Source organism: Desmodus rotundus, chromosome 4, assembly GCF_022682495.2.
Source record: "Desmodus rotundus isolate HL8 chromosome 4, HLdesRot8A.1, whole genome shotgun sequence".
NCBI lineage: Eukaryota > Metazoa > Chordata > Mammalia > Chiroptera > Phyllostomidae > Desmodus > Desmodus rotundus.
In genome coordinates, this window is record NC_071390.1 from 71,215,061 (window position 1) to 71,240,958 (window position 25,898).

At 49.3% G+C, this 25,898-nt stretch overlaps 2 protein-coding genes across 3 annotated transcripts in view; one reads left to right on the plus strand and one right to left on the minus strand.

The window, feature by feature from the left end:
• The first annotated feature begins 1,848 nt into the window (after positions 1 to 1,848).
• RASGEF1A (RasGEF domain family member 1A) overlaps positions 1,849 to 25,898 on the plus strand; it is a 36,070-nt gene continuing 12,020 nt past the window's right edge. The window contains exons 1-2 of the mRNA XM_045196018.3: positions 1,849 to 1,878; positions 20,833 to 21,032. Coding sequence (XP_045051953.1) covers positions 20,838 to 21,032 — 195 coding nt within the window. The 5' untranslated portion in view covers positions 1,849 to 1,878; positions 20,833 to 20,837. The remainder of the gene's footprint in view (positions 1,879 to 20,832; positions 21,033 to 25,898) is intronic.
• CSGALNACT2 (chondroitin sulfate N-acetylgalactosaminyltransferase 2) overlaps positions 22,536 to 25,898 on the minus strand; it is a 114,251-nt gene continuing 110,888 nt past the window's right edge. Inside the window, exon 7 of one of the 2 annotated variants that reach the window (XM_045196013.2) lies at positions 22,536 to 22,761. In XM_045196013.2, coding sequence (XP_045051948.1) covers positions 22,743 to 22,761 — 19 coding nt within the window. In that variant the 3' untranslated portion in view covers positions 22,536 to 22,742. The remainder of the gene's footprint in view (positions 22,762 to 25,898) is intronic. The other variant, XM_045196012.3, reaches the window with a different exon arrangement.

Sequence of the window (25,898 nt, forward strand, 5' to 3'; positions counted from 1 at the left end):
AAAAAACAGAAGTCTGCAGTTCACTTCTCCTGGTTCCTCCCAGTAATCCATGCTCAGCTGGGCAGGTCTCCTGCAGTTCCCAGCATCATCAGCTGTGTTGCCCTGATCTCTGGTCCTTAATCCAAAACCATGTGGCATCTCCTCTGAGCCTGCCAGGGAGAGTCCTTTCACCCCTTTTCTTCTCCCATGGTCTTGCATTCTCCCCGTCCTACCTGGTGGTCGCCTTTTTGTTTAAATCCCAGCCTGGAACTTCCTCCATAACCCCATTTGTCACTCCTCCCACAATCAGCTACACCTGCTAGCACTCCCTTATTCTCTGCCTTTCTTGGCTGCCATAGTTAGTTCAGCCAGGTGTGGCCCCATGGTGTGGAGCAAACCATCTCCAAGCTCACTCACAGGCATTATAATGGGGGAGCTGCCTCTCAGCTACATCACAGGTCAAAGTCATGCATATTTCCCTGGCTCCAAGCAGGCTGTGAAGCTAGCCTGCTGTTATTGATATGCAAAATAACTCTCAATCCCCCAGCCCCCAAGCTAGGTTTGGGGGTAGGGAGGACCCTGGGGCCTCTCAGCCTGTGCCTTGTTATGTCTACACCCCATTAAGCCTATACTCCCTTACACAAGTACCCAGACTTGTCCTGGTGGTGTCACAAGTCACTTGCATAGGCCACTTGAGCTTTGTATCCTCCAGCTAGCCTGAAATCAGAAGCAGATGCGGCAGAGAAGGACAGTTTGAAAATTTAAGGGCTGACAAGTGCTAGAAGCAATCTAAGTGACCATCAGTAAATGAATGGATCAAAAAACTGTGGTACATTTACACAATGGAATACTATGCAGCAGAAAGAAAGAAGGGGCGCCCACCTTTTGCAACAGCATAGATGGAACTGAAAAGCATTATGCTAAGTGAAACAAGCCATGTGGTGAAAGACAAATACCATATGATCTCACCTATAAGTGGAACCTAATCAATAAAACAAACAAGCAAGCAAAATATAACCAGAGACATTGAAATATAGAACAAACTGACAGTAACCAGAGTGGAGGGAGGAGAGGGATAATAGGGGATACTGGGTTGGGGGGGCATCAAGGAACAAGTATAAAGGACACATGGACAAAGCCAAAGAGGGTGGGAGGTGGGGATGGGTGTGGCAGGGGGGCATGGTGGGGTGAAAATGGAGACAATTGTACTTGAACAACAATGAAAAAAAAATAGTTTAAGGGCTGATATGCCAGCAGTCTGTAGCCCTGGCTGTTTCTGCTTGGTGCCTTTCTCCTCTCCCACTGCTCACCCACAGGAGCCTTACAAGGCCATAGTTAATAGTACAGGTGTTGAAGCAGTGAGAAGTGAGTTCCAGTTCTAGTAGAGAAAGTAGGGAAGGGGACAGAGCTCTAACAGAAACACAGCTGTCTCCAAGCTGTCCAGCCAATGGACCCAGCACAGCTACTAATTCCTTCAGACAGAAATACTGTCCATCAAGACTCAGCCTGGTAGTCAATCTTGCAAGTGGTAAGACATCAGGTAAACAAGAAGAGGTAGGCAGGAGGACAGACAGCTCTTTTATAACCTCCTGGGCAAAAGGTGGGACACTTAAAATGTCTCCTGTTTTCCCCGGCCCTGCATTTCACTTGCCAGGCCCCAGTTGAGCAGCTCACCGCTCCCAATCCTTGTTCCTTGCAACCGCCTGAGGCCCTCCCTGCAGTGTCTGGCCCTATCCCAACTCCTCCAACCGTGACCCGACTCCGCCTGGTTCCCTGGTGGGCTTTACCTCCTCCCCACCCCACCCCTGCCCTGCCCTGCTCAGTATTTCTGGCTGCAAGCAGGCCTGGGGAAGTGGATAGCGCAAGGATCAGGCAGCCAGGATATTTCTGGAGTCTCAGGTAGGGCTGCAGTGTGTGATATGCGGGTGGTGGGTACTGGAGGTAGCAACTTGGACAATCTCCAGGGCAACCCCTTGACTGTAGCAGGACCATACTGTGGGGGGTTTCTGCACCTCTGAGCTGGAGAAAGGGTGCTGACCTCCTGGGGAGGAGTGTGGCCATCCTGAATACCTCTGTCTGGCCCAGAGGGAGCCTGCCCTTGGGAACCACTTCTGCATTGTCTCCATGGGGGCATTTGCTGGCAGGTGGACAGCTCATAGGGCTCATAATGCTGGGGTGGCCCAGACTGCCACTGCCCTTCCAACAGGTACTGCTGATGCCAGTGATCAGCTCTGGCTAAGTGCACTAGCAAATCTGATAGGGACACTTGCGGGTGAATATGGCCAGGGGATACAGGAGACAACAGTCCCAGGATGTCCAGGGTGCTCAGGTGGGTGGCAGCTCTGGGACTGGCAGTCAAGCTTATAAAAGCCAAGATGGCTCTGTGTCATTTCTCATACTTGAGGGGCCCAGAACCACCTGTTCGCCCTGCATACATTGCTGGGAGATGGGGGAGTCTTTGATGAAGTGGGAACTTGGGTAAGAGTGAGAGTATGTGAAACTTCCAGCATGCTTATATATGGGATATGTGTGAAATAGAGGAAGAGGCATGTATCAGGGCAGGATTCTGCCTTACAGGCTCACATATGCTTGTGTATTTCAGGAGAGTGGATCTCTAGGGTAGAGCTTCAAGGAGTATGGGCTCCAGGGTGAGGGGTAGCTTCTTCTCTACCAGAGGGAAGCTAAGAACCTGTCCTAGAATTAATCCTGAGCATGAAGCAGTATTGCATTTTCTGACTGTTTATTAAAACCCTCCCTTTGAGATGTATCCAGCAGTGTGATCCAGGTGCAGTGTGCTCCCACTGTTCCAATCCCCTTTAGCCTGGAGCTGATACCCCAGTGCAGATAGGGACACCAGAGACCAGAGGAGTGCCTCACTATGACTGGTTATGCCAATCCTGCTTAGCCTGGCAAGCCGGGGTCCTACAATTTGTTGCCCAGAGTAATGACTACCAATGTGGGTAAGCCATTTGACCTTGATTAGGGTGGTCAAGGGAGGCTTTAGCATGTGTAACCTGTGTATGAAGACCTGAACGGGAGTGAGGGAGATGTGTAACAGTGGGAGCAGAGGAGTACACCAAGAAAAGACCTGGCATGGCTTTGAAGAGGAAGATACCCTGCCTCCAGTGTGTCTAGAGGCCAGACTGGAGGCAGGGTGTCAAGAGGGTGAGAAGACATTGGGACCAGTGTAGTGACCTAGGGGGGCAGCAGCGGAGGAAGAGAGAAGGGCCAGTTTGGACACACTCTGAAGGTAAAGCACAAGGCCTTGCTGATAGCAGAGGTGTGGTGCTACAGATGGAGAGGAGGCAGGCCACTCCAGGAAGCATTGCCATCAGCAGAAGTGAGAAAGAATGCAGGTGGGCAGGTGGGGGGTAGGTTGCAGGCAGTGGACAGCAAGGGGGAGCAGACAGCCAGGATGTTTCTGGAGCCTCAGGTTGGGCTTCGGTGTGTGACATGTAGGGTGGCAGGTTCTGGAGGCAGTGACATGGGCAAAACTACCCACCGTACTGCCAGGTGATATCACCCCCGAGAGAGTCTAAAGTTCCCGGAGAGGTCTGGCCTGAAATGCTAATTCAGAGTCTGAGCTTGCTCTTCCCTTCAGGCCCCTTGCCACTTCTGACCACACTGCCTATACCTGTATAGGTTGGCTAAGGACAGATTGGCCCTGGGCTCAGTTTGCCCAACCACTATGCCCCCATCTTGCTGGGCCTCCTGCAGTGGGAGCTCTACCTAGAGAGGGAAGGTGAGCTGAAGGAGCCCCCGCATCTGGAATGACTTGGCTATTATGTGCCTTGGGCGCAGGGACAGCACCACCTGCGTCGCATACCCACCAAGCACAGGGACCACAGTGGTGTAGTCTTCAAGGGCTGAGCACTCTGGGGAGGTCCCCCACCTTGGGGGAGAGATCATACATTGGTTTTGGGATGGGTACAGTTTGACTTGGACCCAAGATGGAGGTGGGTACCTGGGGAAGCTGCCTGTACCCTCCATACCTTTGGGATACTTGGGCTTCACCCTTGAGGAGAGCTGCTGATGAGTAACCAGAGGAGGGCTGTCTGTTTGGACTGGGGTGTCCGCTGGACATATGATACTGCCCTGCTATTTCTTCTCCTAACTCACTGGAAAACTCCTGGTCATCATTGGCAGCACATCTCAAAAAACCACCTCCTCCAGAAAGCCCTTCCTCATTTCTCCTTTCAGCATTAGTTCTCCCACCTTTGTGTCTCCTCACTACCTAGCAAAACCCCTAATCTCAAGTCTCTCAAACTACACTGTGGTGTTATATCTGTCACCCCGGGTCCCAAGGTCCATGAGTTCTTCTATTTCCAAATGTGAGGCACAGGTCAGCAGGACCTCATGGATGTTTGTTGACTGAATAAGTGAGGGAAGGAAGGAAGAAACAAATCCATGGTCAGGAAACAGCCTGTGAAGACTGCCAAGTTCTGCTTCCTTGTTTTACACATGGGGAAACCAAGGCCCACAAGGGGGTAAAGCTTGCCTGAGTTTATCCAGGAGGTCAGGCTTCAGAACTGTCTCCCAGACCAGGATGCCTCCACTGTGCCAGCTTCTATGCTGGCTAGGTGCCTGGGGGTTCCAGAACCAGGGGAAGCCCAGAGACAGAGATACGGAGGGGCCCTGGGGAGAGTGGTCAGGTGAAAGCATATAAACAAAGTCAGAGCCTCCAATGTGGGCCTTTGCTTCTCTGCCCTCTGCAACACTGCAGCTCCCAAGAGCTCTGGTCCTGTGACCTCACAGTCACCAGTAGGTTTTCTCTGGACAATCCACTGTAATGTGTCTCAGCCTCCAGCAGAATAACCCTGCTCTCGATGACCTGCTCACACCCACCTGCCACCTACCTGCAGGGCTGGGACCAAGCCCAAGGCATTTTCCAAAAGTCAGTGTGGCTGCCCTAGCAGCTGCCCCTGCCTTCCAGTGTGAGTTAGAAGATCTGGGAGACAGATTGCAGGTCGCATTTAACCCTCATGAGGTTGCTTTCCTAGGACACAAGTGGAAGCCAAGGCTTTGAGATGTAGACTTGCAGCAGCACCAGGAGTAGGGAGAGCCTACATTCATTCTGGGACTGGCTGAGCAGCATCCATAGAAGACAGACAGCAAGTTCTTAGTGGAGGCTGGAAACCAGCAGTGTCCAGCCCAGAGGACAGAGTGGTGCAGTGTCATGGGCTAGAAGAGAGGGCTGTGGGCCAGTGGCAGGCCTGGGTGATGGAGCAGGCCCAGTGGAGAGAACTCCCAGCCAATGGCTGGGAGACCTGCAGAGTCAGGAGGCCCCAGGGCCCTGGGACCATGCAGACACCTGCTCATACATACCCCTCTCTCACTGCCACTGGAGTGAGCATTTCAGTTTTTGCTCCCTATGGATGGGGTGGGGATGCCTTTGGGGATGGAGACACCTGTACCCAGGGAGATAGATAGGTAAGCTATTGATTTTTTAAAAATGTGTGTCAGGTCATTGATAATTGAACTCTCTTAGTTGTAACAGATTTTCAGTTTGGCTTCCTAGAAAACTGAAGAAATCAATCATATTACCACACATAAGTTACATTCTACCTCTTTTGTTTTTATTTTTCTTCCTTATTGAAAATATATTGAATTCTATGAACTTTTCTCTGAGTATAGCTTTGGCCCTATCAAATTTCACAAGGAGTTTTCTTATAAGGGTGATTTTTCTGATGTGTCTGTATTTGAAGTTTTGATTGCTTTTAACATGAACATAATTTGGGGACATTTTTATCAAATAGGTGAATTTTTTTTGTTCACCATTTGTTTATTACTGTTCAGTTGTGTGGCCATATCATTCTGTCACCTGTACATTCAGTCTGGGGACTCTTTTGGGGTTTCATTGGTGCTGTGGTATATGAATAATGTGGATGAATACTCTGATAGAAAAACATGCCAACCTGTGCTTAGGGTTTGGCATTTATGAACCTGTCTCTTTATGTCTCCATCCCCCTTGGAGAGACACACTGAAGGATTCCATTCCTTCCCACCACTTGTCTCTTGGGTATCTCTCACTTGTTAGGAAGTGCAGAAAGTTCTAGTTGTCCTTCTGCTGTCTCTCTGGCCCATACAGGGCAGCTTCATCACCAGGCCCACCTTCTGAACACAGCAGGCAGATGTTTTCAGAATGTGACTTTCACTTTCAGCCCTTGACAAAAAAAAGTAGCCTACAGGCAGGACTTGGCTCACTCTGCCTGACTAATTGTGTGGCCTCAGGTTGTCCTTAGCCTACTGGGCTGCACCTTATCTGGAAAATGGACAAGAATGCTTTGGAGGACACTGTGGGGATGTGTAGGATGGTCATGAATGTCACTCATTGGCAGTAAGAGTGTTGGGCTGTTTCTGGAAGGGCCTGAATCTGCCTGCCCAGCACAGGGCCCCTCAGGGCACATGCATGGCTGGACCTCTGACCCTGGCCAGGCATCATCCCCTTGCAGGGGTGCTGTCTAGCTCCCACAGGCCTTCACCTTGCTCCCCTGATGTTCTCCTGAGCCTGCACAGATGGTCCTGGGTTCAGATTAGATCATGGTGGTTATACTCACCAGTCTTCAGACCTAGCTTCCCTGCTTTGGAGCCCTAAGACCAAGGGTTGATGGCCGAAGCCCTTTGGGCCTTGTTCCTTCATCTGCCATGCCAGCAGCATGCTGCACTGTGTGAGGGTCCACTGCCCAGGAAGGGATGGAGGTAGCTGTGTCACTGGTACTTTTGGGGGCTGGTCAGATTCTGGCCACCTGGCTATAAGCTTCCAGGGACAGGGGACACAGGGAGTGTACGTTTGGAGTGGCACAGGAGGTGGGATATGTTTTTGTTGGAGGGTTAAGACACATGTCCTTGTCCTTTTTCTGAGAGAATCTGGCCTCTGGACAAGGCCCTGGCTCTCTTGGCCCAGCAGAGAGCTTGGTGCCCCTCCCTCCACCCCTTGCTTGGAACTCAGATACTTCTTTTCCTGAAGCACAGTGGGGTCCTGGTGCACCACTCTGGGCCTTTGCCAGAAGGATGAAAATTCATGTGAAGGAAATTGATTTTTATTTGTTTTTAATCACAAAGGAAAATTATTGCTCAGTCTAATTAGACGTTATTTGAAAGTAGAACTGTGTGTTCTTTTTTTCCACACCCCAGCACCCCCAGTCAGCCTTGAGGAAGTGGAGGCTGCCACTCACTCCTGGAAAGGCCTAGCCATGGCCTATACGCTGCCCTACCTGTTCATCCAGAGGGACCCAGCCTCCCTGCCTCTCAAGAACACTCAGCTCTGACACAGACCCTTCATGCCTTGCTTGCTCAAGGGCCATGCATGCCATGCCATTTCTCAGACAAAGAGCTCCTCCTGGAACCTGGCGTCCTCTTCCCTCACAGGTCAGATTCTGCTTAACAGCAGTCTTAACAAGGGGGATATTCCCCATAAACAAGGGGGATATAAGAGGAGCAATTTCAGCTGAGGTGGGAATCTGCACCCAAACTCCCCACTCCACCTCAAAGGTACCTTGAGGGGATTCTCAGAAATGACAGGAGTGGCTCCCAAGTTTATCTCAGTTTGCACACTCTCTTGTCCAAGCCCAGGCCCAGCTCAGCCTCCAGGAGTTCGAGTCACACACCCACATGGGGAGTGCTGGGTGACTCCTGTGGAAACCAATAGAATTGGCTCAAGAGAAAAAAAAAGCCAGAGGTGAAGAGGGATAGGAGGCCCCAGGCATCCTCCTGCAGCCCTGAGGGCCCTGAGTGGCCTGAGTGGGAAGCCAGCATGCCAGCATCCTGCCCTGCAGGAAAGAGCAGGGATTCTCTGAAATCCTACCTGGTCACTCTGGCCTCTCCAGTCTCAATAATGGAGTGGTTATTGGTGGACAATGACATTTTGTCCCCTGAGCAGCCACAGAGACTGACTGGACAAAAAGGGAGAGAAGAAAGAAGAAAAACCCCAGACTTGGCAGAATTTGTACTTAGGAGTGTGAAGAGGAGAAGGCAAGATTCCTTCAGTTAATGCAAATAATATTTGGAAATAGGAAGGAATTCAGAAGGAAAAACATGAATCATGTGTCTGTAATAAAGCCATAATTATTAGCATCTGTGCCTGCCCCTGGGCTAGGCCTTTGCAGAGGAAGTGCTGGGCGAGGTGCTGCCTAGCTCTGGTTACCATGGCAGCGGCCTCCTGGCAGGAGCCTCCTAGCAGGAGTCTGGCTTGTAGCCCAGAGGGCACATGGGGGTGAATATGGCCATCTTCATGGCATCTGTGAATATGATTTCTTGAAGCCTGGTTTATATGAAAATTTCACCCCTTCCTCTCTAGCCCCCACTGGACTGGAAGGATGCCAAGATGGGAGCTGCAAGGAAGGGGCCAGCCATATCTATATCTTCCCAAGGGTGCAGAAGGAGGAGGGTCTGGACTAAAGAGGCCTCTCCACAGAGGTGTGTCATCCCTGCCATTCCCCACCCTGGGCAAATCCAAGCAGCCACCCTGGCCAGAGCACACATGCCAGGACAGGGCAGTGCAACCAGGCCATGAACCTTCCTGCTTGGAAGCCAGAGGCAGCTTCTCTCCATGTTTTCCCTGTCTGCAGAGGGGCACATTGGTTGTGCTAGGCATGAGGAGATGAGGGGGGCCCAGAGGAGGGATCAGAGAGGGAGGCAGCTCCAGCCCCCATATCTGTGTCTAGGGAGGCAGTGAATAACCTTAAGGACAAGTGCCCATCAGTGTTCTACAGTTTGGGTGACACCCAAACCAGCAGGTACTAAACATGTCCTAAGCACAGTGGCCTCATGCCTTGCACACTGCCACCTGTGAAATAGGTGCTGGAAGTACAGAGGAAGATGCTGGCTCTCTGCTCATGGGGTGCCCAGGCCTTAGTCCCAACCTGCTGGACCCCCAGCTTATGGTTGCAGCCAGTATCTGTGTTGTGTGGCCCCAGCAGTCAGCACCCAGGATTCTGGAGCTTAAGTGAAATACATTTCGCCTCAAAGTTAGGAAGAACTGAGCTGGGTTTTGGGGAAGGGAAGGACAGTCCACAGCAGGGAGCTTCCTGCTTGTATACTTCTGTTGTTGGGGATTGTTGAAGTTGGGCCCTTCCATCCCTGTGGGTGGAGGAGCCACATGTGGACAGGCAGCAGAGCTGGGGGAAGTGGGTCCGCTGTTCTAGGATCCAACCATGTGAGCCAGGGGGCAGATAGGCTTGGGGCTACCCTGGGAGCAGATGCAAGGTCCAGCTGGCAGGCTCCTGGCTTCCAGAACCTTTTACACCCTCTAGAATCTCTGGAAATGATGATGAACTAAGCAAGAAGACTCTTAAGTAGATTTTACTTGCCTGTGCTCTGCGTAGATGACACTCAGAGGGCCTGGCCACTAGCAGGTCACTGGGCAAGCATCACCTGGCCCCAGGTGGGGATTGGAGGCCAGCCAGGGACCGCAGTCCTAACAGTTCCAAGAAGCTTTGGGTTCCAGAGTGGGAATGGGAGGGAGGAACACTGAGCTTTCAGGAACAGGGGAATTAGAGAAGTGAGTTGAGGAAAGAGGACGTAAGAAGAGAGGGAGGTTGCTCTTGGGGTGGGCAGCCCTATGCTTCTCCAGACAGAGGGTCTGCTGCCCTTAGCAACCCTGGGGGCTCTCACAAATGGGAGTGCCCTCCCATTTTCCCCCAACACCCTTCATTGCAGGCAAGACCCCAAGAGGCCATGATGAAGTGACCCCTCTACTGCTTGTCTGCCAGCTTTTGTTGCATTTTCTGGTCTGCGAACCTAGTTGGGGAATACCAGGATTGGAGGATAGAAGGTTAAATGAGATTATGGGGAAACTAAGGAGGTGCAGCTGCCTCTGCTACCTGAGGCTGCTACCCGCCCTCCATACCTCCCTTTCCAAAGCCCTGGGAGAGGACTTCATGTGACCTGACTCCAGAGGCTAGGGTAGGTTAGGGGGCAGCCTGGCACAAATCCACATTTAACAAGGATGACACAGATAATTAGGAAATACTTATTTTGGAGTGAGTGAGCAAGTAGGAAGTATTCAACAGACTGTTTCCAGAAAGCAAATGAGATAGAGGGTTCACAGGTCTTGGGGACCCTCTGAGTACTTAGGCTCCAGCCCCTGCTTCTGCTCACAGCACTAGTCCTTTTCCGGAAGTGTCCTTCAAGTCTGCTCAGATCTCACCTCCTCAGGAAGGCCAGTATCTTTTTCCTCTTCCAGAGCACTGATCCTCTTCCATCCCATGAAATCAGGGCCTTGTCTGTGTGGTCATTGTGCATGCTAGCCATAGCCTGCTCCTGTGGGGTTTCAGCAGGACAGGGGCCCTGCTTCCTTCACTGCTGTATCTGCAGTGTCTAGGTGGGCTCTTGTTAACCTTTGTAAATAAATGAATAAATGAATGAATGGGCAAGGAGTAAGGGCTCTGTGGAGCACTCCACCTCCTGCCACACACTAGTGCACATGACTTCAGAGAACCAGACAATCAGCCTTGAGAAATGTGATGGAGTCCGTTTTGCAGATGGGACAGTAGGCCCAGCCTCAGCTGCCATAGGGTCCCTGGCAGAGCTGGGCTCACATGTTGCTGGCCTGGTCCAACTAGCCAGCATGGTTCTCTCCCCACTTGTGTCTTCTAACTGCCAATGGGGCTCCTGCCCTGCTCCCATCAAGGCTGAATATTTTTTGGAACCAGGATGAAATTCAAGACAGCTCCACTGAAGCACCCATTCTGAAATCTCTGCCAAAATCTGCCCTCTTAATTAAGTGGCCCACCAGGGTCGGGACACAAATCTGATACCCTGCTCTCTCCAGTACTTTCTCTGTCTCTCTCTTTCCCAGCCAAGAGAAGGGAGACTAGCAATATGTGTAATCTTCAGTAGCTAATTGTGATGCCCTGCAGCTTGCTGAGCTTAAAATTAGACTCCATTTTCATGTTGTTTTGTTTTTTTGAGTAAGTTAAAAAATAGAAGCCCACATGTGTACTGCCTCAGAAAGAAGCACCCCATGCAATGCCTGGCAGAGATGAGGGCTACTGGTGCCCCTCCTTCCCCTTTGGTAAGATTCCTGAGGTCTCATGCAGGATAGGTCCTAAGGGCCATTTTTGCCCATTTTTCAGGAAGCTGAGATTCTTAACTTGGTGTCATGGATGAGCTTCTGGGAGCCCCTCCATCCCTGAATGCCCAGGAATGAGTGTTTTCCCACAGGTATAGAGTGATGGCCTCTGACTTTACCTGATGGTTAGAGGGTCATGCCAGGCCAAGGACAACGACGAGGAGAAATGACAATCCCAAGAAGGAGCAGGGCTGTGAGATAGGCAATTCTGGGCAGATGTATCACCACTGCTACCTGAGCAAACTTAGGCCTTCTTCATCTGGGAAATGGGCATCTCTGTACTGCCTCCTGGGTTAGAGGGATTGCATCAAGTGAGGTGATATGTGTAACACCCAACACACACTGGGTTCCAACTCCTGATGATCAACATTTAAAGGTTAGTCAAAAGAAAGCTTGTCTCTGCTTCTATGTGTCTCACAAATTTCCAGAATTGCAGACTCTAGGATCTGGAAGGGATCCTAAAATTCTGTCTGTGTCCTGGGAACTTGCCCCAGCTAGCTCCTCTTTTTCACAGTTGAGTGGAGGCCTGGCACTGTTCCTGATCAGCTGTGCAGGAGACTGTCCCCTTCCCAGGCTGTTATCCCTACTGTCAGCTGGGGCAGAGTTCGCTGCATCAGATGCCGTGTATTTATCACTGGTGCCACCTTCCAATGTTTCTCCTTTAGTCCTCTGGACTGGGAAATGTGTTTTGTGCAGGTACCCTGGGGAAGTGGAGGTGAATGCTCATTGACAGCTGCTTCCCTACCTTCAGAATGTACCCTAGAGGGCAAAACGGTTGTTGGGAGCAAGTAGCTGGGCATCAGAGGCCTCAAGAGCCCACTGGTAGGCAGACAGTGACCCCTCCCATGTGGCTCCTAAAGGATGGGGCCCCTATCCCACCTGGCCACCCTGAGTTTCTTTCTGTCCTCTCCCCTCCCTGCCATCCTGCTCAGGTGGGATTAGGCAGCAAATGAGAGGCCCACAGGCCTTGCTTCTGGGCAAGGACCCTCACCCTGGAGGGCTGGCAGATAAGAGATGAGGGTTCCCCGTGAGAGCAGACCCTGGGTGTGGGGACACTTCCAAGGAGGTATGCAGGGCTGCCCCAAACAGTTGTGAACATGAAAACTCTGCACACAGATACTGCAGCAATTGGATGTTTCTTTAGAGTCACCATTATCTGTATTCCTTACCCAGGTACTGTTTGTAACTTCAGTTGTGGGAGTCTTACAAGACCACTGGGCAGTGTCAGGCCTCCTTGGATCTTATTGGGCCTTTTGGTACAGGATGCAGGAAAAACACTAGGCAAAGGATGTAACCCTTACTCAGGCTGGACAAGTGCGAGTGCATGTAAAAATTTGTGAAGATGTAGTGACGAGTGACATTGGTGCCCTCAGCTGTCTCTGTGTGCATGCTGTCATACTGCAGCCTGTAGCTTGGCCCAGAAGGATCCAGGCCTCTGCCACAGCTGCTGCTCCCTGGGGTCAGGGGGCTTGTGTGATGATGGAGTGGGGTGAAGGGTCTCTATAGGCCATCTCAGGCACAAACTGAGTTTGAGAGTAGGAGGACTGTGCCCCAGGTCACAAAAAATGTATACATGTGCATGTGCAGGACTGCCCTTCCTAGGGCATGTGTCCAGCTTTGATATCCTCCTCTCTATTTTTCTGCCTGATGGATGGGCATGGATCCTTCATGGCCCTAGTTTGCTGGGACCACTTTAGAAAGCACTGTAGCAGAGTGGCCCTCAAATCTCTAGCTAAAGTCTCCTGAGGAGGCCGCAGAAGGGAATTTTATTCATAATCTTCTACAAAAAGTTCCTAAAACTCTTTTTTCCCATCTCCTCTAGAATATCTCACAGCACTGGGGCTGCCTAAGATCTCTCCTGTACGCTCCCAAAATGCTCTCATACTCAGGCTGCCCTCACTGAGCTTCTCCCCCTGAGCCCTCAGTCCAGGCAGCTTCCATGCTCTTGATTCTTTGGTGGAATGTGTTCCCTAGCAAGTGTGCATGTGTGTATTACATATCCAAGCATGTACTGCGTGCGCAGTTTGTGTGTAGTGCATGTGTGTGCATTGCATGGAGAGACAAGAGATGTCTCTTGTGTGTGCTGTGTTTATACTCTGTGCTTATGTGTACACGCTGTGTCCACTGTATGTGTACTGGGTGTACATGCCATGTGTTATGTGTGCACTGTGTGTGAACACTATATGTGTGCTGTGTACGTGTGCATGCTCTGTGTGTACACTATGAGTGGCATGTATGTATGCTACATATACTGTTTGTGTACATGCTATATATGTTTGTATGTGCTGTGTGCATATGCCAGTATGCTTTGTATATGTGTGAACTGTGAGTCATACTGTTTGTCCACTGCATTTGTGTGTACTGTGTGTGCATTGTGTGCATGCCATGTGTGTCTGCTGTATGTGTGCTGTGTATGTATGTGCCTATGTGTGCTGTATTCATGTGTGTATGGTGTGGGACAGTTGCAAATGCTCAGAAGCTAAAGTTTTTGTCTGAGTCCCCACAAAGAGCTTCTGACCTGAGCTGCATTGACTCAGAGCTCCAGACTGTACCCTGTGGAAAGGACCCAGAGATTGAGGACCATGTTGAAGCAGTCCCTTAGCCAGATAGAGCAGAACTTAGAGAATGGTGTTTCCATCTGTACTGACATGACACTGTATACACTGCTGTGTAAACACTTGTTCTGGGCTGGAAGCCACACTGCTTACCTTTTCCCCTCATGCGCTCCCACACCTGCATCATGAAGTTCAGTAGCCAGTGTCCCTGTCTGACAGATGCGGCCATCAGCATGTGCCTGTTCTAGATGTGGGAAGGCATATGGAAACAAGACAATGGCCATTCTTCTCTGGGCTAGCTTTTCTAGAGATCAGAGCCTTAGGCAAATCTCATGTGTGAGCACTTTGTCAGGGAGTGTGGTCCAGGGAGGGAAGAGGGAGAGTACATAGATACAGAAGAGGTCTTCTGACAGGACTCAAGACTGTGTGGACTCTGTGAAGCTTTTGTCCACTGGGGATGAGGAAGCAGAATTTACTTTCTGGGTCCAGTGTCCCATAGACCCACATTTGCTCCAGATGTTACCTGGCCCTGCACTGACTTCAGAGTTGTTCATATGAACTGGATGGATCCACAGGATGAGAACCTGTAGTCGAGGACGGGAAGCATGTGGCCTGCTGGTGGCTGTGAGGTCTAGGTCAGAGGCCATTGGAAGCTTCCTGCTTCCAACTTCACCTGGAAAACCTTGAAAAAATGGCAATGCCCAGGCTATACCCCAAGCCAGTTAAATTAATATTATGGGGGTGGGTGCTGGCCAAAGTTGTTTTTTAAAACTCCCTAGGAGATTCTGGTGTGCAGCCACAGCTGAGAGGCACTGAAAGCTGAAAGGAGAGGTCAGAAATGTAGCGGTGTGAGCTCCTTGAGTGGTGACACTGAGGCACAGATGTGAGTGGCACAATACAGCGTCTGGTATCGCTCTCAGGAAATGACCTTAGCTTCCATTTTCTTATCTAATCCTCACCACAGCCCTGCAAGAAAGGAGAGGCAAGAAACTGTACAGCTGAGAAAACTGAAGCTCCACAGCTCAGAGCCTTCCCCACTGTGGTCAAGACTGTGTGTCTCCTGATTCAATCTGTTCTCTCACTGAAGTCCCAGCACAGGAAAGGTCTTGGTGGTGCAAATGGGTGGTCACAGGTAGAAGGGCGGAGTGTGAAAGGAATGGAGTTGTGAGAGCTCAGGGGCATCCCCTGTGCTGGACCATGCAGAGGGGAGCAGGTCTGAGCCCTGAAGCAGAGGCAGATGTAGGATCCCAGTAAAGCCACTTTCTTCTCTGGGGAGCAGCAGGAAATATGCCAGATGGAGTACCTTGGCTGAGTCTGGTGGGCCAGGACTGCCTGTGGTCAGGAAGAGTGGTAGGGGAGCCTAAAAAGTGGGTGGAAAGATGGAAAGGGCAAAAATGCAGCCACAAGAAGCCCCTATGCCTTATTGCTTTGACAACCTTGCCCACCCACCTACTAGTAGCAGCTGGGCACTGCTGATGGAAGCTCATCCAGGCAGGTGGCAAAGGGCCCCTCAGACAGAGCCTTTGCCCAAGCAGCCCTTGCTCTGCCTATGCAGGGGCAAAGGATGTGGCCTTTCATGTGGCACCCAGGCACCCCTTGAGGCTTGGCCAGGAGGATACAGGGAGGACTTCCTTTTCTTGATGGTGCCCCCAGAGAGCCAGGTAAACCCAGGTATGAAACAAGCATGTGGCCACTGCCTCTGAACTCAGAGCTTGCTCTCTCCCACGCTGACAGGACCCTTCCCTCCTGCCCCTGAGTGCGTGGGCCTGCCCTTGTTCCCCCCTGACACTGTGTGGGAGATGGGAAGCTTGCAAACCCTGGCTTTTAGGACAGGGTGTTTCACTTTCATCTGCTTGACTATGAGCCAATTGTGACTTTAATTAGAAGGTGCTTTCCTTCCTGCCTGAACACAGGAGGGGCCGCAAAGGAGTCAGAAGGGCAGGCTGGGTATAAGTCTCTCCCCTAACTGCCCCCAAAAGTGCTGCTGCTTTGTTCAGGCCAGCCCTAGCTGACTTGGGACAGAGACATGGGTCTGTGGGCTCCATCCCTGGGCCTTACAGAAGCAGGTACAGAAGGGTAGCCCACCCCAGCTCCGTCCTCCCCATCCCTTGGGCCTGGCCTCAGGAGGTTTCTCGAGCTGTCCACAAAGTCAGGAGAGATGCTCCCTGTGCTTCCTGCTTCCCATTCCACCTGGAAAACCTTGAAGAAATGGCAATGCCCAGTCTATACCCCAGGCCAGTTAAATCAGAATCATGGAGGTGGGTGCTGGTCAAAGTGATATTTTTTTAACTCCTCAGGAGATTCTGGTGCACAGCCACAGCTGAGAGGCACTGACAGGGTGAAACTAGCTCATTTTACCTGCAGACTAAACCTCTCAAAGGACAAGCATATCCCGTAAAACCTTGAGCTTGACCCAGTCAGCCTGGGCTGGAACTCGAGGTCCTGCATTTTAGTGATCAAGTAGGTAATGGCCCCAATTGCGGCCTCAAAGTTTGAGGAGAGAATTTAAAACTCCGGAAAACAGTTAAGGCATTCTGATTCAGAATGTGTGCTGTGTATAAATCTCTGGTGATACTACAGCTCTGGGATGCATTTATTTTGAGCATCCTTGAAGGGCCTGGCTCTCTGGGGCCTTTGGGTGCCTATGTGTCCAGAGTAACCCAGCGCCTCTGTGTCCTGGGCACCCCCATGCTTCTGGTGGACACTGAGCATGCATGTCTCTAGGAGTCAACTCCTCAGGGGGAGGTAATACCAAGTCTAGGGTGCAGCATTTTCCAGACCAGCCTGGTTTAATTCTCCCAGCTAGTCTCTGAAGTAGTGGTCTCTGTGCCCATGGAACACATGAGGAAATTAAGGCTCTGAGAGGTTGATGATTCTGATGAAGCCACAAGTAGCAGAGCCAGACTCTGACTCAGGACTCCCTGGCTGCCTTTGCTGTAATCCTGGGACTGCTGTGGCCTAGCTGTGTGGCCTGGGGCACTTCACCTCTCTGTAGCTGTCATCAGCCAGTGTGCAGAGAATAATGACTTCTCCTGTGGGGTTATTGTGAAGATTAATGAGGTGATTAAGCTCTAGCATTAGTGTCACTGATGGTTAGTATGAAGTACCCAGAGTCTTAGCTACTGTTTTCTTACTATGATTGTTCTTGTGTGTTTCCTCCCATGAAGGAAGCCCAGATTTTCTGGGTGCTCTGCTTTGAGTGACCCTTTTCTGAGCAGGGTGCCAGGTGGGGGTGATGGACACACAGGTGTGTGGCTAGAACCTGCAGTTCCTGCTCTTGCTGGATTGTCAGTGTAAGAACACAGGGACCACAAGGCAGGTTAGGATGGCCAGCAAAGATGCTGGAGGGCTTAGCAGGAATAGCCCTGTCCTCATCCTCATTAATAGCTCAAGAAATTGAGGCTGGTGAGACTTGTTTGGGAACAAGGAGCTGGCCTGTTGCAAAGCAAGGATTCAAACCTGAGGGGCCTGTAAATTCCTGCCAGTGAAACTTGCTCAGGGGACCTGCCTTCTCCTGCTTGGCACTGAGCCTGGCGCTCATGGCCAGGAGTGGATGGGCTCTCCTAGGGATTGAGGTGGGACAAGGAAGGGGCTCTTCACATCTCTGGTACACATGGTGCTCTGTGCACAGAAGAGGGGAAGAGGAGTGACATGTAGGCAGGACTCTTGGTCGGGAAGATCTACCCCAGGCTCCTGTGGTCTCTGCCCATCCCCAAGGGGATTCTAGCCCTGGTCTCGAAGCCCACCCTTGCAGGTGGTTGTACTTACTCTTCTGCAGGCCCGGCCCTGGGGCTCCTGCCTCTTTAATGTGCCTATATAAAAATGCCAGTTTCAAAACTGAGCCTTTTTGCAATAAAAAAGTTATTGAAAAAGTGATAAAAACAGATGTGCTGTTTAGAAAAGTCACTGGATAGCTTACAAATATTTAGAACAGAAAGTGAACATCCCCTCTTTCCCTTGCAGTATACTCTATAGTTAGTGTGGCTGTGGGTAGCCAGATGTTTTCTAAGCATTTATGTACATGTCATGTACATTTATATTGATGTCATTTAAAAATGACAAATATAGAATTTTGTGCAGTTGGGGAGTCCAGTTGTGGGATCCCTGGTCCAGCTGCTGCAGCAGGTGTCACTGCCCCAAGCTGCAAGGATAGGCCTCCTGGGGTGTACCCAGATAGCATGTGGGTGCAGCTGTGGGCCTGTGCCCAGCATAAAACTCAGTACCGTGGCCTCCTGCGAGGCCCAACCACCCCTCATGGGCAGCAGAGTTGGGGCTGAGTCCAGAGTAGCCTGTAGCCTCCATAGCAGGAGAGGCCAGTGGCTCAGAAAATGCCAACTCTGATGAAGAAGCCTGGGATCAGGAGGTCCAACTGACCAAGGATACCACCTTAGGTCACTCACCTTTTGAAACCAGAACTATGTGATCTTGGGGAAGTTGCCCCACAGCACATGGGTTTCAGGTGAAGTGCTGGGGCTCAGTGATAGCACAACAGAACAGCTGAGGGTGCTGAAGTGCCTGGGGAGCCCACCTTTGTTATTTCATCCCATAGTTACTAAGCATCATGGGCCAGGATCCAGCTGGGTGGGAGGATGTGAAGATCATTTTCAGTCTTGTGCATCAGTAGTCTAAGGATCAGTCCAGGGAGGCTTCCTGGAGGTAGCGACACCTGGACTGGACTTGGAAACCTTAGGATTTCCTCAGCTAAGATCCTTCCCTCCTGTTTCAACATCTAAAAAAATTCAGAGTTTGCTCAAGTCAGGGGTTCTTTGTCTAAATTGCATCAGAATCCCCAGAGGGCTTGTTAGAGCTCAGATAGAGGGCCAGCCCCGAGTTTCTGATATGGCAGGGCCTGAGAATGTGCATTCTGACATATGCTGAGTGGTGTGTTTGTGAGTCTGAGCCCCTATCCTGGGTGAGGCATCTCAGTGTGGGCCATGAACTTTCCAATCCTGCCTCATTGCAGGGACTTGCCTTGAACTCTTGACCTCCTTGCAAAGGATTTCCAGGGGATTTTAAGGTGGCTTCTAGGTGTTTGGTCAGGAGGCTCAGTTGCTGTGCTTTGGGAAAGAGCCTGTTCTGCTCGTGCCCTCTTTGGAGGGCAACAGCCCAGGGCCCTCTCATGGCAGTTAAATAATCACGGCTATGGTTTGCTCTGCACAGTGGAGCAGGAAGTCAGAATGGCTTAGACCCCAGTTGGGTCAGAGAGCAGGCTGGGGCTAGGGGCAGTGGTATCAATGGCAAGGTCAGCACTGAGAGCCAAGGGAGCCTGGGCAGGGTGTGTGCACTTTCCATTTTCCTAGGCATGAGGAGGCAGCCCTGCCACCAGAGAGGGAGGATATGTGGCTCCCTGGGGAGGCAGGCACTGGGGGCAGGGGCACCTGCTTGCCAGTGACTAGAGAGGGCACAGCTTGGTCATGGCCCCACAAAGGCAGAAAGGCCCAGCTCCTTCACTTGGACCTTAGCCCACCTGCCCTCCAAGGGTGGGACTGTTTGAGCAAGGGGATGGGTGTGGGGGTTCAGGCCACACCAGACCAGCCTGATGGAGCACTAGCTTTCAAGGCCTCAGGCTGGCAAATCCCCATAAAGTTCTTTTCAGGTGCAGCTGGCTACCTTAGGCAGTGAGGACACTGAGAATCAGAGGGCTGCAGGCTCTCCCAGGCCTCATAAGAGCTTCCAGCAGAGGCCCTGCTGCAGCACGAGGTGGAAACCCCCTGTTCCCATTACACAGGGCCAGGCCACGGTGAACAGCCCCAGCATGGGGACACCCAGCCCCTAGACTGTTGCCCAACATCTATGTCTAATAGGCACCTCAAATTCAAAAAGTCATGTCCAAAAGCATGTTCTAGATCTTTCCTCAAACCCCACCTTCATGCTTTCCCTATGCTGGTCAGTCACTCAAGCCAGAGGCCATTCTTTACATGTCCAAAGTCAATCCTGCTCCCCTCCTCCTCTGTTACTGTTACCAGCGGTGTTGGTGGCAAAATTGGACCTTGGTTCTTGAGTTCAGCAAAGAAAGATTTCAGAGCCAACAACTCAAATTATAAAAGAAAGCTTATTTAGAAAGTTACTGAGGTACTATAAGGGCCCTTGGAGTTTAAGAGAGAGAAAGGCAGAGGTAATACCTCTGGGGGAAAAGGGAAAGGTACAGGTGTGCTCCCAGAGGGAAAATGTGTGCTGGGTCCTTCATCTTGAGGGTTTTTAAAGACTGGGGGTTTAGGGGAGGTCTTAGGGGAGATCTCAAAAGCATATTCATCAGCTTTATACTGATGTGCCAAAATAAGATTTATTCCCTCTGACTTCATCCATCCTTGGGTATGGTTGGCACAAATGAAACTAATTGGATTTTTGTTATATATCTCCCTCAGTAAAGTCATTTAAGCTATTTGCACCATTGTTGGGGAGAAGTATAAACCATTTACTCTTAAGTGTCCTTGGTTAGGGAAGATAGGATTTTGTGATTTATGAGATGGCTGTAAACTGCTTGGCTATTTAACTGTCTGTCTCAGTTTCCCTATTCCACTTTTTCTGGCTGACTAGCCTGTCTCACTACCACCTGACCTGAGAACTCTCTCCCTGGGTTATGGCAAAACCCACCAACTGGTTTTCAGATCCCTTCATTGCTGGGTCTCCACATGGTAGCCAAGGTGACCTTCACCGTGAGCCAGGTCACGCCTGTGCTCAGAGCTCCCTCACCTTCTGTCTTACTCAGAGAAACAACACACCATAATCTGGCCCCCTGAGAATATGAATGGTCTGGACTATTACTCTTCAGATACTCTCACTGCTCATCCCCTCCACACACACTGGCCTCAGGATCTTGGCACCTGCTATATCCATTATGCCTAGAACATTCATTTCTTATCTTAGGGAGCTACACAGCTGATGCCATCAGTGGGTCCCAATATCACCTTGCCAAGGCTGCCTCGTCTCACCTCTTCCACCTCATAAGTTCAAGTTCTCCTCCTGGGTTGTATTTCTCCATAGTTTTTTTTTCCCCCCAGTGGTATAGAATCCTAAGAGGCTGGGTTCTATGTGTCCTGGCACCTGGAATGAGGCATGGTGTACATGACACAGATGCTGAAGAAATATTTATCAGACATCCAGTGTCTGTAGGCCCTCCCACATGAGTTGATGTCTCATGAATGGTGTACCACTCACCATGAGGGCCAGGAGGAGGACCTGGAGGAGGCTCCTCTGATGTCTCATGGCCTTGTTCTTCTCTCACAGAAACTATGCCCCAGACTTCCATCATCTTCTCCAGCATACTTGGGCCCAGCTGTAGTGGACAGGCACAGCCTGTAATGGGGGAGCAAGGAGGCGGGGCCAGTGGCTCCAGGGACCTCATCTTCCAGGATGGACGCCTCATCTCCGGGTCCCTGGAGGCCTTGATGGAGCACCTTGTCCCCACAGTGGATTATTACCCTGATGTGAGTGCCTGAGCCTGGAGAAAGGTGGGGGTGACCTGGGTTCTACGGGAAGCTGATCCTGGGATGGGGGGGAGGGCCAGCGGAGGGTCATGGCAGGCCAGTGGGGAGTGACTTCCCTGTGGTTTCCAGGAAGGTGGAAGATGGTCCTGGTAGAATAAGCGAGCAACATATTTTGTGGGCAGGGCCCAAGGGGAGGAAGAGATGTCTGAAGGCCAGGCCAATTCTTCAGAGTCCTGGTGAGGCCCTTCCCTGCACTTGTCCTGTCCCTGGGTTGGGAAGTTTGCATTGTGCATGAACTGCCATAGTCCAGAATAAAGAGGGGATAGCCCTGCTACACCTGCCAGCATTTGGACTCTAAGACACAGGCCCACACCACCCTGGCCAGACTTCACCTATAATCCAGAGTCTCCTTCTTCAACTCCAGATGAGACGGGAACATTCTTGGAACAGAGAGAAAGAGTTCCCTTGTCACGTGAGGTTCCCTTCTGCCTCTGATAGCAGTGGTGATGGAACTGGAAAAGTTGGCATTTGTGCTGCCTCTCATATCCAGAACCAATAAGTAGAGACAAGGATTGAATATTTATGGGTACTTGATTCAGATGCCAACAATCCAAGAAGATGGTAATTATGTACCCTAAAAACCATCTTAACATCTCATCTCAAGACAACATTTTTACAAGAAAAGGGTATAGGTAAGTGGTTTGGGAAAAGGCTAATCAGATAAGAATTGCAGTCACGTGGAGATTTTCTTAATCTTTATCTACTGACCAAGAATTCTTTATCTGCATCATGGACATTCCTTTCCTGGAACACAGTGGCTGAGATGCCACCTCCATTGCTTGCAGACCCTCCGGGGCACAAAGGTTGAATTGCTTGTTGACCTACAGGCATCACGTAGGTCATGTATTCCAGTTTCTGGAACAACAGTTTCCCACATTAATCAGTTAAGTCTAACAACTATAACTAAAGCTAAAATGTTTAACTCTTGTGTTCCCCTATCATTCCCCACTGTTAGTTTTAATCATTTTATTTCTAGGAGACTAGTTATATATGGAAGTAATCATTTTACTGTTGAGCATATAGGAGTAAACTGTTCTTCTACCTAGTAAAAACTATCCTGCAGGCAAATTGATGTAACTGAAGGATAAAATACATCAGTGGTGGTTTTGCAATTCATCTCCAAATCTGCTGAAAACAAAACTGTATTTAATACAGTTGACAAAGATTGCACACTCTCCAGCTGGGGCTACATTAGTGATTTTTAAACATTTCCCTGTCCTTAGAGTTACCGTAGGTCCCCAATTATATTAATAATTTTTGGAGGCTTTCCAGGGGAGTACATATACGTGCAAGACATGAAATGAAAGTTTGTTCAACATAGGTTCCTCCTGTAAGACAAAAGTGAGAGATATTTAGAAAATGTTTACTAAATATACCCAAATATTTTCATCTTGTTTGAAAGGAATAAGTTCCCATAACATGGGAAAAGAATATGTCATTGTTTTCAAAAGATGACTTTCAGGTCTTCATGTGGATCAGCAATCCATTGTTCTTCTGGCGCTTTCTTTATTCTGGTGTGAAGCCAAAGTTTTATTCCTGACAATTTCATCATGGTTGGGGTGGTAAGAAGTACATCCCAAAGTTCAGTCCACTTTTCTTCTATTTGGCTTTCCTGTCTTCCAAGTCTTAGGTAGCACATTATCTCCAGGCTCAAAGGAATGTAGCAAACCTGTGGGAGAGAGATCTCTAATACAAGTGAGGTCATTAACCACAGCTAAGGTCTGATTTAAATGTTGTACGTAGTTCTGTACCTTCACTTCTTGATCTAAATACATATCTCCCTCCCCAATCATAACCTAAAATGGTCGCTGGTACACAATTTCATAGGGACTTAACTGGATCCCACTTTGAGGAGCCACCCTTATCCTGAGCAGAGCAATAGGTAAAGCTTAATGACAATGGAGATGATTTTCTTGACACAGTTTGGGTATATTTTTCTTTAAGGTCTGATTCATCTCTACTTTCCTGGAAGCCTGAGGTCTCCATGCCATATGGAGTCTCCACCTGATTCCTAAAATTTACTAACTTTGTGTGTAATTTCTGAAACAGAAGCAGGTTCATTATTGCTCTGGATGCTGCCAGTTAGGCCAAAGCAAGGAGTTATTTCCTTCTGTAGGGCTTTCACTATTTCTGAGGATTTCTCAGGTCTAGTAGGGTATGTTTCTACCCATCCTGAAAAGGTATCAACAAAGACTAACAAATATTTCCATCCTCAGAACCTCAGTATCTGGGTAAAGTCTATTTGTCAGTCCTCAAATGGGCACTGTTCTTGGTATTGTTTCTTTCTTTCTTCTTATGGGGATCAGTCAGGGTATCGTTTGGCATACAACACATCTAACTATTGTTTTCTGTATGGCTTTAGAAATTCTAGGACCTGTGAGTCATGATTTAATATAGGTGGTTAATGAATCTGTTCCATAGGGAGTAGACTCATGCAAATGCTTCATGACTGGCTCTGCTTAATCTTCAGGAAGCAATACTACTTCTTATTCTTTCTCCATTCACTATCGGGGCCTTCTTCATCAAAACCCAAGCTCTTCTTTCTCTAAGTTTGCAGTCGAATATTCAGGGTCAAAATGTGACAAGTCTAGAACAGGTACCAAAGGCATTATAAATGTGCCTTTAGCAGATTTTTTTTTTTGCTGCTTGATTGGTCAGATTGTTTCCTCCAGCCATTTCAGTGTCCTCTTTCTGATGCCCCAGGCAGTGCACAACTGCCATCTGTAAAGGTACCTGAACAGCTTCTAATGATTTTAAAATTTCTAGTGCATGCTTAATTTTCTTTTTATTAGAGGTTAATAGTCCTCTTTCCTTCCAGATGGAACCATGTGCAGGCAAAATTAGGAAAGAGCACCTCAAGCCAGTATACACATTCACTTTCATTTTGTGCGACAATTCCAGTGTCTTCATAACTGCAGTCAGTACAGCTTTCTGAGCAGCAGTGAGGCCTTGGCCTCACTTGGACTCACAACTGCATACCCAGCTTTTCTGTTTCCTTTTTCCATATAACTGCTTTCATCTGCATATAGAGTACAGTCTGCCTCTTCTAGAGGATGGTCCTGTAAATCAATTCCACTAGAATACACTTCATCAATTATTTCAGCACAGTCATGCTTTAGCAGAGCCAAGTCAGTTTGGGAGAAGGGAGGCAGGATTTAACTTACAGTTTTGAGGAAGGCATTGGGATTGTTAAGAAGAATTGCTTGGTACCTGCCCATTCTTCCAGCAGTGAGCCACAAATTTCCTTTTTGTTCTAGCAGGCTCAACACTTGGTGGGGTGCATAAATGGTGAATGGCTGTCCCAAGGAAAACTTTCCAGCTTCCTATAAAAGTTCACAGGTGGCTGCCCCAGCTCTCAAGTAGTCTGGTCACCTCTGGACAGTGTGATCTAGTTTCTTTCACAAGTATTATTTTAAGAAACTCAAAGAGATCCTCAGAGGGCTTTTGTTGTACCATATGTTACATACTCAGACTTTTATGCTTAGGGATTCCTTTCTTTAGTCCCTCAAGGATGCACATCTTATAATACTCTAAGAAAAGAAGGTCATTCTCATTAGGGTCCCAGTTGAACTCCGAAGTGTTGCGTTAGTACAGTTGGGAGCCTCATCTGGATTTTCTTGGTGCAGTCTTCATGCCTCTTCATTCAGTACCAGTACCAACCTCTGCTCATCCCTCATAAGCAAAGTATTCAGTAAGTCTACCAGTTGGGATGGTGGATAGCAAAAGTTGACATAACTAAGTCAGTCATTTTAGTAGGATCATCTCTATAAGAAGGATTTGAGCTTTTCCAGTTTAACAGATCAGATGTACAAAATGGAGTAGGTGCCCAATAATATCCAGCAGGCTGGCCTCTGGCCATACTCCCCTGGAAGTTTTCACATGAGATATTGCCCTGTTCCAGTAGGAGCTTGTCTTCTACCAAATTTGGTTCCCTGGTGGACTTGGGATGGAGAGACCAGTTCCGGCTCACCTCCTTCAGCTCTCTCAGTTGGGTAAGGAGGAGGATACCCCAGGGTTGGAGGGGCTGTGGGAACCTGGAACATGCTTACAGCAGCCATGACATCCTGATCTTCCTGGTCCCTCTCTTTGGAGCTTATACTATCTGCTGCAGGTAAATTCCCCTTTCTCTGGGCCATCAGTCTATTTCCTTTTAGTCCTGCATCTGCATCTTCATTATATAAAGTCATAAAAGCCTGTACATAGGGTATTTCATCCCATTTCCCTGATCTTTGATGAAACAACTTTAATTGCAGTATAGTATAGTAATTTAAAGACCCATTCAGTGGCTTAGACTCTCCTGAGTCTAAATTATACATAAGCCAAGCATTATTGCAATAAAAACGTTCCATTTTTAGCCATAGGTTCCTAAGCATTGGTCAACCAATCAGTCAGATTTAGCCTCAAAGGGCTGTTTCCAGAATGGAGGATCCCCTGCCCATTCTACCAGACAGAGCACTGTGAAATCACACAAACCAAAAGGCATCTTCATTTCTGATGACCATTCTAAATTGTAACCCAGGACTGTAATCCTGAACCAGCAATTCAATTGAAAGTGAAGGCAATGAAGAATGCCCAGAATTGGAGAAAGAGTGTTCCCCCTGAAATCACTTGACAGCTGCTAAGGAGTCTCCAAATCAGCACACCCAGGGCCCCCAATCCAGACAGCCAATGGGACTCCCTGTCAATACCCAGAATTATTGGAGAGTCCTCAAGGTGTTCCCCCCGAGTTGCCAGAAAATGAAACTGGAAAAGTCAGCATTTGTGCTGCTTGTCACTACCAGAACAAATACTTAGAAACAAGAATTG